Source organism: Wyeomyia smithii, chromosome 2 (assembly GCF_029784165.1).
Source record: "Wyeomyia smithii strain HCP4-BCI-WySm-NY-G18 chromosome 2, ASM2978416v1, whole genome shotgun sequence".
Classification (NCBI taxonomy): domain Eukaryota; kingdom Metazoa; phylum Arthropoda; class Insecta; order Diptera; family Culicidae; genus Wyeomyia; species Wyeomyia smithii.
In genome coordinates this window covers 245835137-245846959 of record NC_073695.1, presented here as the reverse complement: position 1 = coordinate 245846959, position 11823 = coordinate 245835137, and the positions used below count along the sequence as shown (strand labels likewise).

Here is an 11823-nt window from a genome sequence, read left to right as displayed (position 1 = left end):
TTCAAAAAAGTTTTCCCCGGAGAAACGACGAACCCGGTGAGCAATTACTCTGCGGCCTTCTGATGCATTTCCGAGGTGGCTATGGGTACTGAAATTCACAAGAATGGTTAAAATGAATTTTTTTTTCAGACTGAGCTCCAAGGCGGTTTTTTCCGTTTTTGTCCCAGACTTGCTCTTGTAATTTATAATTTTCTTCCCGTTTTTTTCCCTGCTGATTTACCAAATAATCGATTGGGATTTTGAAGATTAAATTTTAAGAAACGCTATTAGTCACTAACTTGCTTAAAAATATAAACATATAAAGCTAGAAACTGGTTCAAAAAATATTATATTTCTCGAGCTTAGCACCTGTCCTAGAATGTGATAAAAACATAAACGAAGTTAGGTTAAAAAATAGTTTTATTGCCATATAAATACAAGACTAGGGTTAAACCTCACTTATCTTTCAATGGTTCGAAGTACAGCTTTTTCCTAAGCGTGCTTTTAATTATAGGCACCATGCATTCATTTCCGTAACCCCGTTTGCTAGAAACATCGTTTATCACAGCTGTCAGTATATCCATTAAATGGTCCCTGTAAGAAAATAGTAGACATAAATTTTAGCTACCAATTCAATAAGATGAAACCTACTTAACATGCAATTGCCGTAGTTTTAAACACAGCTCCTGAACAAACCAGGATCCCTTCTCGATATGACGCACCGACGCAAAGCCCGGCACCGTTGACCACGCTACCAAAAAGTCAACGTATACAGATGCGGTCTTCTCCGCGGACGGTCCATCGTGTTCCAGCCGTGGAATTTCCACGGCCGACTGGAGATCCGATCCCTGGCATGCTTGTACGAACAGTAACTTTGGCTTACCGGTTAACTTTTCCGCTGCCATTGCCTGCTCGATTGCTTTCACGCTAACTGGAATGCTATTACTACCGTAGACCTTTCCCTCCTGGCCGTGAGACAACAGACAAACCACCAACGAACGATGACTGGCTCTCATTTGAACAACCGCATTTTCAACCTGTTTCAAGATTTCCACGTGAGGGACATTATCTGTCTCGATCAAATCGTAACCAAAGGCGGAGAATAAGTTCAGAAGTGCCAACTTGTCCACTTCTGTTCCTCTACGGTTGCAGAGTGGCTTCAAAGGTAACAACTCAGCTAGTTCTGGATTAGTTTCCCTATAGAAGGTAAATTGATTGATAATCAAAACTATTCCTGCATTTTGATTTGAAATGATGTACGCGTCTGACGGCGTGTCTTCGAATTGCTGCCTTTTTGACTCTGGCGTTTGCTGGAATGCAGTGGCAGACTTAGCGTTGTCCGATTGATTTGGATTCACCGTCAAGCCTTTATTGAAATTGTTCGCTATATTCTTACAAAAGTCGGCCAAATCATACAGATCCAGAGTCTTAAATGCTGCTACCAGAACCAGCAAGTCGCACTGCTCACCGGTTTTCTTACAGCCAAGTTTGACTGCTCCTTGGCATATTAAATCTAACAGAACCAGTTCGAAATGCATTCGATCTTGAACCACCAAACCATTATCCCGTTTAAAATAATCGTGCAGTTTGCCGGTAATTGTGTCGTCTAACTTTTCACACAGTAAATACAGACTCTTCAAGACTGGATTAACAAAGGTAGCCAGCTCTGCTATAAATGGCAAGAATTGTTCTTTTAATTCGACATCGTCGAAGCCACTTTTTAGCAAACAAAGATTCGCTTGAATGATAACTAAAGCTTCTAATAACTCTGACTGCCATTTATCTTTTACGTATGAAATCCAATCTTGAAGTAAGTGAGTCTCCTCGCTTAAATTCTTGCTTATCACTGCTAAAGTTTGTAATAGGTACTGCGGGTTTCTGTGGCCGTACAGCAGAAAAAACAATGAGATCTGGAATATATTCGCTAAGATAAGTACTTAAAAATACCGTTATAAACAGACAAACCTTATCACTGAAATTCAACTCATTTTCAATGAAATCTAAATCTTCTGATACTATTGTACTACACATTTTGGCTGCATGTTTTATGCAAAATCTAAACTAACACAACCTGAATCAAACTAGATTCTGGAATCGCTAAAAACGCGAACAAATTTCGGGAAAACCCAAAACATGTTGATATTGAGAGTTGTCATTTCGCCCCACCACCCAACTACACTGAGAAAAAAACAAGAATCGGCCGCGAAATTTTTTCACACCGATTGATATTCGATTGTACATATGTATATAATTTTGTCTACCACGTGTACCAATTCAATTTCAAAATTGTAATAATTATTATTTTCAGACATTCAGACAAGCGAAGTATCGATTGCTTCATAAGTTCTCAGTAGTTTTTTTTAATACTCCTTTTCTATTCAAAGATAAGTGATGTTTTGCTATTCGCAAAGTTTTTGAATAACAAAAAAAATGAAATGGGTGTTTCACCCATTACTTAAAGCACATTTTCGAGATTTCGAGCAGTTTTAAATCTTGATTTAAAAAGCGAAGGACAACGATAGAAAAAAAAATTAAATCACGTTTTACTCAGAAAATGCAGATCCTTCAGATGATATAAAAAACTGATATAGCTAAACAACCCAATTCAATTTCAAAATTATAATAATTATTTTTTTCAGACATTCAGACAAGCGAAGTATTGATTGCTTCATAAGTTCTCGGTAGTTTCTTTTTTAATGCTCCTTTTCTATTCAAAGATAAGTGATATTTTGCTATTCGCAAAGTTTTTGAATAACAAAAAAGAAACGAAATCTAGAGAAACATTTCAAAAGGTCCTATCTGACATTGATGCTAATCAGAGAAAAATGAACTTGAAGTTTTGTAAATCTTTTTTAATTACCAATTCTAACAGAAACAAAATTTAATTACGTATATGATCTTTATTGTAGTGAAAGACCGTCGTCTTCACCTCCAGTGCCTTTTTTAACGTTTTTAACATTTTTTCAGGTTTTATTGATGTTTTTGTTACATAGGACCTATGTTGTTTTCATTATCACATAGGACTTATCTAATAGGTCTTGTAGTTAAAATTGGTAACATATTGGACCTTTGATTCAATGACTACAAAAGCTCGACAAGAACCAATTTATTATTATGATCAACAATAATACGAAATGATTGTCATAGGATATTCGAATTCTAGATACATTTCCATAAAAATATTATCAATATATTTTCATGGAGGTTTCATTTTTTAACGAGCATTATTCTTACATCAAATTCTTTTGTGTATCAAAATAGGAATCCATTAGCCACATGATGGCAGGTGATGAGAGTTTAGTCGTCGCTGAAAAGACCGTAGAAGATGAAGTAGGGGTCAAGAAGGAAAATGATAAATGGAAGCTCATACAAGAGGATTAGAGATGTATAAATATTTGAAATAGTTAAATGATTAAAAAAACAAAGAAACGGTAACAAAACAGTGAATGTTATATTTATTTATTAATATGAAATATCGTGAGAGAAAAAACAACGATGACGGCGAGATGTTCGAGTTCAGTGCGTAGTTTCCAATGCCAAATTTCCATCTAAAATCATATTAAAAATAATAATGTACTATCTAGTATATAACAATAAACAAGAATAAACTAGATTTACCAAATTCGTCTAGGTGTTGCGTAATTTACTATACTCGTGACTATATGAACAATCACAAGAACCAATCTTATGGAGGCAAGAAGGTGAACAGTTATATGTCCCTATACCGTCGTGCGGACAACCTCCATTAGTAGGACGGTAGTGACATGGCCGAGGTTGATACTGAGCCTCGAATGACGATTCACAATCTGAAATCGTATAGTTAGTTTCAATTTATAACTTTACATAAATTATGATATGTATTAAACTTTACCTTCCAAATCAGTTGATTGCATGGAGTGATCACATACTCTCATACTAAAACCGCGATAAAAAATTTTCATGCGATTTCTGGTCTTTGGACTTCGAAGACGCAAATCAATTCTCTCGGCGACATTTAGAAAAACAAAGTATCACAAATAACTTAAGTAATTCCGAAATAATTCTCCAACTTACCGAGCAACGACTGAAGCTTAGACGAAGATAACTTCATTTTTTCTCTTCTGCACTTCATTTCACTGATAAAGAATTTTAACATGTTTTGCAACAGTTTAAAATGCGAGGTCCAATCTGTATCTGTCAAAGTTTTTGTTCGAATAACAGATTGGCCTACTAGTAGGTAAAAAGGTCCAATCAGAAAGCTGTGCGATATTGTGTTGCTTTTCAAATTGGACTTTTTTTCGGATACTATAATTTTTTTTTATAAAAATCAAAAACAATTTTTTTTTTTCACTAAGCTTAAAGACAAGAAGCTCTTCTAAATGAATACGCATAAATTGGGTTTTGTTTGCAAATGTCAGATAGGACCTTTTGAAATGTTCCTCGAGAAATGGGTGTTTCACTGTAACAAGTCCTTTATAACTGAAGCACAATTTTTTTTTTTTTATTTTTAGAGTTTCTAAACAGCATGTTGAGTATCTAAAAAGCATGTTCTCTGTGGTGCTATCCCAAAAAATAACATCAAATTAGAGCCTTAAGTATCTTAACAGCAATTTTTCGGGTATTGTTCGCATACATTTAGAAATCACTGACAATGTTTTCCATGGTAAAATTATTGTCGATAGTAGATACAGCAACAGAAAAAGTTGATCAAACTTGGTAATTACAAAACCCGTTTACAAGCTTACAGTGAAAATACCTTTTTTTACAGTTACAAAAATACATCGTCCAGACCGAACCAAACGCCAATTATTTATTAATTGAGTTATTAACACCAGTAAGTGCGAAAATTGATAATCTACCTTGCATGAAAAAAATGAAATCATTTGAACAGTTCGTATTATACCTATAGAGATAAATGACTTTTCACCTACGCACACTAGTAAACGTGTAAACCCGTGTAAAGTTGTTTTTGTTTACTCCAAACTGAAAATCATCGCATCTCGTTGCTTCGACTTCTATCACTTTTTACCATTTTTGGTCGAATATGTTCAGCAGCTTCTTCCGATTTCTGATCACGAATGAAAAAAATTATTCAGAAACAAGTTCAAAACATATAATGAGTGTTCAACTGAATATTTGTCCAGCTGCTTAAAACATAGTAGTGCAAACAAAACAGCTATTTGTGAATATTTTCCTCAACTAGGTGCACTAATACATTCGTACGTAAAAAGGTCTATTACGGAGTGGTTAAACACCGATTATTCAAATATTTTTGGCGCTTGGTTCGGTTTGACTACACGCTGACCAAATGATAAATGTTAGCCCCCGTTTTTGTTGACTGCCACCACTGCCACTGCTTGAGATGCAAACACCGCAAGCAAGAAAGCCCAACACACCCTGCGCATTTTCCGCCTAGCTGTCACTTTCTTTGGCACCGCCCAAACGTCAAACGTGTCGTCGGGTGCGTGTTCGCCTTGTTCGCTTTTCCAGTCTGTCGGCCGTCGTCGTTTGCATTCGTTCGCTCGTTTCTTCATTCCATCAAAATTCGGGCATTCCCGGGCGCACAGTTGCACAGTGTGAACCACGGCTCGGCTTTCGATTGATTTTTTTCGTATTTTTTATTTCTTCAAGATTTAATCATAAGCGTGGCTAGCCAGGGAATAAAAAGGTAAATTTCTGCCAGAAAACGGCGTTTTTAGTGCACGAAAGTAGGTACCGACGGAAAGCGGACACCCTAGCGGACATGTTAAACTAAAAATCGGCTTTCCGGACTTGATCCAACGGGAAAAAATCGTCGATAAAATTTCGAACCGACTAACCAATGATGATCGTGCTTCAACCATTTTCGTTTGGTCTACTGCTGGCTGTCAAAAAAAAAGCGAAAATTATCGTGAGGCAGAAATTTTAGTGTTCGCTAGTGGAAATAAAGCGGCCAATTGACGGAATTCGGTTCCTAGTGCCTCCGGAACACAGCGGTGGGACGGATTTCTAACGGTTTTGTTTACTTCTCTCCTGTTTGCAGGAAAATGAGTAGCTCCGAGGAGGTTTCTTGGATTTCCTGGTTCTGCGGACTTCGTGGCAATGAATTCTTCTGTGAGGTAAGCGCTTGAATTTTTTTTGTTTCCTCATTCTGTAATGTCGGGTTTTTTTTCGCTGGGGAAGTGAAATCGAATCTGATACTTTTTTAATCTGCGAAAAACTAATTCAAAATGTCAGACAGACGTAAAATGCAAAAGCAGATTGTTGAGTGCGGAATAGTTTTACAAGTCTTTGCTAATTAGATTGATAAATTGGAAGGTTTTCGGTTCTCTGATCAATAAATGACGGGCGGTGTTTGTGAAATCGAATTTTATTAGAATAAATTCAAAAAAAGTGCACAAATCAGCTTAAAATTTAGCAAACTTCCGGTCCATTCTGCTTTGCAATGGTAGTGTGAGCTTATGAAATAGACTTCGAACAAATATGCGTTGTACACTTCTACGTAATTTCTAATTGATATAACTGTGCTTTTTACATCAACTAATCAAAATGTAAACATTTTTTGAATTCAGTAAGGATTAAACTGACATCAACTTATCAAAATGTAAACATTTTTTGAATTTAGTAATGTTGAACATATTAGTCATTAAGATGAGAAAAAAAGCCGAGAAATAAAATGCGTTTTGTCGTAATAGTGTAACTCAATTAACCAAGAAAAAGTTGTTACTGGAAAATACAGAAAAGAAGATTAATTTACAATAATTCTCTTGTATATTAACACAACAAAGCTTATCACAGAAAAGTTAATCATTATCCAGAAAAAAAACCAACGTCAAATCTGATTGAAGTTTATTTTTTTTTTTCTTCACATAACATTTATTTGACACGGCACAAATACAATTTAATGTTTAACGGCGCCAATTATATCTGATGACTTAAAAACTAAAGCAAATTTTTTATCCTCGCTGCCGACTACGAGCTGAAATTAAGTCTAACTTAAAACTAGCATGGGATTTCCAATCAGTGTTTTGTTGTTCAATGGTCGTCTGATAATCGTCGAATGGCATGTATGGATTCGTTCTGCTGAGCCACGATGTCGTGAGTTGGGACAGAGGCTCGTAGTCCTTGGGTCCTGGTTCTATTGTGCGGGGTCTGGTTGCTGGTTTTGTGCTTAAGGTTCAAACGTGTTCTTGTCGTTTTGTTGGGTGTAGACGGAGGGGAACGGGACTAGACTGGGGCATGGATGGATTTCAGGAAAACGTATATAAGGGACATGTAGGATAGGTCACGGCTCGCCAAGACATCACGAACAGGAACAGCCGGCTGTCTACCCTCGGCCTGCAGGGAAGCTATCAATTTAGACCTGGCGTCACGGTGTACAGGGCATGACCAAACCACATGCTCTATGTCGTGATAACCTTCACCACAGGCACAGATACCACTTTCCCCGAGCCCAACACGACGGAGGAGCGCGTCAAATCTACAGTGATTGGACATAAGCCGGGACATCACGCAAATGAAATCCCGACCTACATCCAACCCCTTGAACCACGGGTTCGTCGATACTTTGGGGATTATGGAATGTAACCACCTTCCCAATTCCCCTCTGGTCCAAGCATTTTGCCAACTGATGATCGTATTCTGACGTACAAGTGCGAAAAATTCATTAAAGGCAATTGGTCTTTCATAAATATCACCGTTTGTTGCGCCCACCTTAGCCAAAGAGTCCGCTTTCTCATTACCCGGTATCGAGCAGTGAGAAGGGACCCACGCTAAGGTAATCTGAGTAGATTTTTCGGATAAAGCACTCAGATGTTCCCGTATTTTCCCCAGGAAATACGGAGAGTGCTTAACATCTTTCATCGATCGGAGAGCCTCAATGGAACTGAGACTGTCCGTAAAGATGAAATAATGGTCCGTGGGCATTTTTTCGATAATCCCTAGGGTGTACTGAATTGCAGCTAATTCTGCGACGTAAACAGAAGCAGGATTATCGAGCTTATGGGAGACGGTTAAATTGTTATTGAAGATACCGAAGCCAGTGGACCCATCAAGAAGTGATCCGTCAGTGTAGTACATATTGTCGCAGTTGATGTTTCGATATTTATTGGAAAAAATTTTAGGGATCTGCTGCACGCGTAAATGATCCGGGATTCCACGAGTTTCTTCTATCATGGATGTATCGAAAAACACAGTAGAATCAGAAGTATTTGATAAGTCGACACGATTTGGAATATTCGAAGAAGGGTTAATATTTTGGGACATGTGATTGAAATACAATGTCATAAAACGGGTTTGAGAATTAAGTTCGATTAACCTTTCAAAATTTTCAATCACGGGACGGTTCAAGACCTCACATTTGATTAGAATACGAGAAGACAGGCTCCAGAAGCGGTTTTTCAATGGTAGTACTCCAGCTAAAACCTCCAAACTCATCGTATGGGTCGACTGCATGCAACCTAAGGCGATACGCAAACAACGATATTGTATTCGCTCCAGTTTGATCAAATGTGTGTTTGCTGCGGAGCGGAAGCAGAAACACCCGTATTCAATAACAGACAATATCGTTGTTTGGTAAAGCCTTATGAGGTCTCCTGGATGGGCTCCCCACCATTGTCCGGTTATTGTACGAAGAAAATTCACTCTTTGTTGACATTTTTTCATCAGATACCTCACGTGACAACCCCAGGTGCCTTTAGAGTCGAACCAGACACCAAGATATTTGTGTACCAAAACCTGAGAAATCGTTTTACCCATTAATTGTGTTTGAAGCTGAGCAGGTTCATGCTTCCTAGAAAAAACTACTATCTCAGTCTTCTCCGGAGAGAATTCGATACCTAGCTGTAAAGCCCAAGCAGACAAATTGTCCAAGGTATCTTGCAATGGTCCTTGCAAATCGGCAGCTTTGGCTCCTGTAACAGAGATTACACTGTCGTCTGCAAGTTGTCTTATCGTGCATGAATTTGCCAGACATTCGTCGATGTCATTTACATAAAAGTTGTAAAGAAGGGGGCTTAAACATGAGCCCTGGGGAAGACCCATGTAGCTAATGCGAAAAGTTGCCAAATCGCCATGCGTAAAATGCATGTGCTTTTCGGACAACAAATTGTGCAAAAAATTGTTCAAAATTGGAGAAAATCCTTGTCGGTGAAGTTTACCCGAAAGAATGTCAATAGAAACGGAATCAAAAGCCCCCTTAATGTCCAAGAACGCAGACGCCATTTGTTCTTTACGATCATACACCAGCTGAATATCTGTTGAAAGCAACGCAAGACAATCATTCGTCCCTTTGGCACGGCGGAAGCCAAATTGAGTTTCTGATAGTAGACCATTTGATTCGACCCAGTGGTCTAAACGACGGAGTATCATTTTTTCCATCAATTTCCGGATACAGGATAGCATTGCAATCGGCCTATAAGAGTTGTGATTAGAAGCTGGTTTCCCTGGTTTTTGGATGGCGATCACCTTCACTTGCCTCCAATCCTGTGGTACAATGTTTTGCTCCAGGAACTTATTGAACAAGTTCAACAAGCGCCTCTTGGCATTGCCGGGTAGATTCTTCAACAAGTTGAATTTGATTCTATCTAATCCAGGCGCGTTATTGTTACAGGACAGGAGGGCAACTGAAAATTCTGCCATCGTAAAAGGTGATTCTATCGCGTCGTGGCCCGGAGACGCATCGCGAACAATATTTTGCTCAGGAACAGAGTCCGGACATACTTTCCTGGCAAAATCAAATATCCACCTACTTGAAGACTCCTCGCTTTCGTTGACCGTTACGCGATTCCGCATTCTTCGGGCTGTGTTCCAAAGAGTGCTCATCGATGTCTCCCTCGACGTCTCGTTCACGAACCGACGCCAATATCCACGTTTCTTTGCTTTAGCCAAGCTTTTAAGCTTAGTATCAAGCTCCGAATACCGTAAATAGTCGCCAGGTATACCTCCCGTCTGGTAGGCCTTAAACGCGTCGGATCTTTGCGTGTAGACATCGGAGCACTCTTGGTCCCACCACGGAGTGGGAGGCCGTTCTTTGATCGTTACGCCGGGATATTTCTTCGTTTGGGCTTGCAACGCGGCGTCGAGAATCAAGCCCGCGAGGAGGTTGTATTCTTCAAGTGGTGAATGATGTTGAATCGACTCGACCGCTTTTGAAATCATTTCCTCGTATAACTTCCAATCGACATTTCGTGTGAGGTCATACGGAATGTCAATTGGTCGCATGCGAGTTGACCCGTTAGTAAATGAAATAAGAATAGGCAGATGGTCGCTACCGTGAGGATCGAGGATTACCTTCCATGTGCAATCCAACCGTAGCGACGTCGAACATAAGGATAGATCCAAAGCGCTTGGGCGCGCTGGAGGTTTCGGGATACGTGTCATTTCACCGTTGTTTAAAATAGTCATGTCGAAGTCATCGCAAAGGTTATAGATTAAAGAGGAGCGGTTATCATTGTATGGGGAACCCCAAGCCACGCCATGAGAGTTGAAGTCTCCCAAAATCAAACGTGGCGAGGGAAGAAGTTCTATTAAATCAAAGAGCAGCCGTTGCCCAACCTGTGCTCTGGGGGGAATATATATTGAGGCAATACAAAGCTCTTTACCTTGTATTGTCATTTGACATGCGACAACTTCGATGCCTGGAATCGAGGGGAGGTTAATACGATAGAAAGAATAGCACTTTTTAATCCCTAAAAGTACTCCTCCATATGGGGTGTCTCGATCAAGGCGAATAATATTAAAATCATGGAAGTTGAGATCAATATTTGAAGTAAGCCAAGTTTCACAAAGGGAAAATGCATCGCATTTGTTTTTATTTATCAAAACTTTAAACGAATCAATTTTTGGTAAAATACTTCTACAATTCCACTGTAAGACAGAGATAGAATCCTTCATATACGCAGTTGAATTAGGCATCGAAGGATACAATCGCTGCAAGGAGAGGCCATTGGGCAGTCAACTGCTTCAAAAATGATCTAACTGTTGGGAGGAATGCTGTAAGAAAAATTTTAATTGGATCGGGTACATTGAAAGTTTCAAAAATCCAGTCCACAATGTCAGAAAATTTCACTAATCCAGAGTTTGTTTTATCAACTGGGAGTGTAAAAGGAGCAACTGGGGTTTTAGATGTTCCTGGCAGTGCTGGGAACTCCTTCTGGGACTTTAAATTTGCCAGCCCAGGAGGAGTTTGCTTCGGTTTTTCCGCAGCACTGTTTGGTTTGTTTGTAACTTTCATTTCACTTTGAGAAATCTTAGGACCTTTTCTGGGAAGTTTAGGAGAGGAAATATTTTTCCTCTTTCTAGACTCCCCAGGATTGGCGTAAGACGCTCCCGCTGGTGAATCGTCAGAATCGGTTTCATCAGAGGACAACAGATCGAAGGGGTTCGAAGTAACGGGAGAAGTGGTAACGGTCTTCTTCAGCATGTCAGCGTAGGAACGCTTTGAACGCTCTTTGAGAGACCGTTTTATTTTATCCCTGCGCTGCATGTACACCGCACATGTCGAGAGCTCATGCAGATTTTCTCCGCAGTGAATACACTTTACAGCGTTAACACTGCAAGAATCTTCCGCATGAGACTCCCCACACTTGCCACAACGTGCCTTATTGCAGCAGTAGGCGGCTGTATGGCCTAACTGCTTGCAATTCAGGCAGTTCATGACGCGGGGCACGTAGAGCCTCACAGGGAGACGAACCCGGTGGATCGAGACGTGGCTTGGTAGTGCAGACCCGGCGAACGTAACTCGAAACGAGTCTGACGGAGTGTATACTGTTTTGCCACCGATGATCGATGCTGACCGCAATTGCTTGCAGTCGAGCACCATTACTTCGGGACACGTTTTGTTCTTAAAGCACCCTTTGGCACTTTGCAATATACACTCGACGGACA

At 39.6% G+C, this 11823-nt stretch overlaps 2 protein-coding genes across 9 annotated transcripts in view; one reads left to right on the top strand and one right to left on the bottom strand.

Moving 5' to 3' along the window:
* Positions 1–381: 381 nt before the first annotated feature.
* Positions 382–2138, bottom strand: LOC129722045 (caspase-8). 2 transcript variants are annotated; one of them, XM_055675245.1, is made up of 4 exons: positions 1945–2138; positions 1240–1889; positions 631–1176; positions 382–573 (listed from the first exon to the last, which is right to left on the bottom strand). In XM_055675245.1, exons 1-4 carry the CDS (start codon positions 2008–2010, stop codon positions 435–437), a joined length of 1401 nt encoding a protein of 466 aa, XP_055531220.1. In that variant the 5' UTR covers positions 2011–2138; the 3' UTR covers positions 382–434. The 2 variants fall into 2 exon arrangements, with proteins under 2 accessions (XP_055531220.1, XP_055531219.1); XM_055675244.1 differs by having other exon boundaries at positions 631–1889.
* A 3301-nt stretch (positions 2139–5439) lies between these two features.
* Positions 5440–11823, top strand: part of LOC129720663 (casein kinase II subunit beta) — a 32226-nt gene continuing 25842 nt past the window's right edge. For all 7 annotated transcript variants that reach the window (XM_055672181.1, XM_055672182.1, XM_055672179.1 and 4 more), the window contains exons 1-2: positions 5440–5626; positions 5981–6056. In XM_055672181.1, coding sequence (XP_055528156.1) covers positions 5985–6056 — 72 coding nt within the window. In that variant the 5' untranslated portion in view covers positions 5440–5626; positions 5981–5984. The remainder of the gene's footprint in view (positions 5627–5980; positions 6057–11823) is intronic.

Bases quoted from the DNA above. Each gene is read 5' to 3' on its own strand.
- LOC129722045 (XM_055675244.1), bottom strand. From the start codon at position 2,010: ATGTGTAGTACAATAGTATCAGAAGATTTAGATTTCATTGAAAATGAG. The intron at 1,890-1,944 runs GTTTGTCTGTTT...AATATATTCCAG, and splicing joins AGTTGAATTTCAGTGATAAG to ATCTCATTGTTTTTTCTGCT. The intron at 574-630 runs GTAGGTTTCATC...ATTTTCTTACAG, and splicing joins CTACGGCAATTGCATGTTAA to GGACCATTTAATGGATATAC.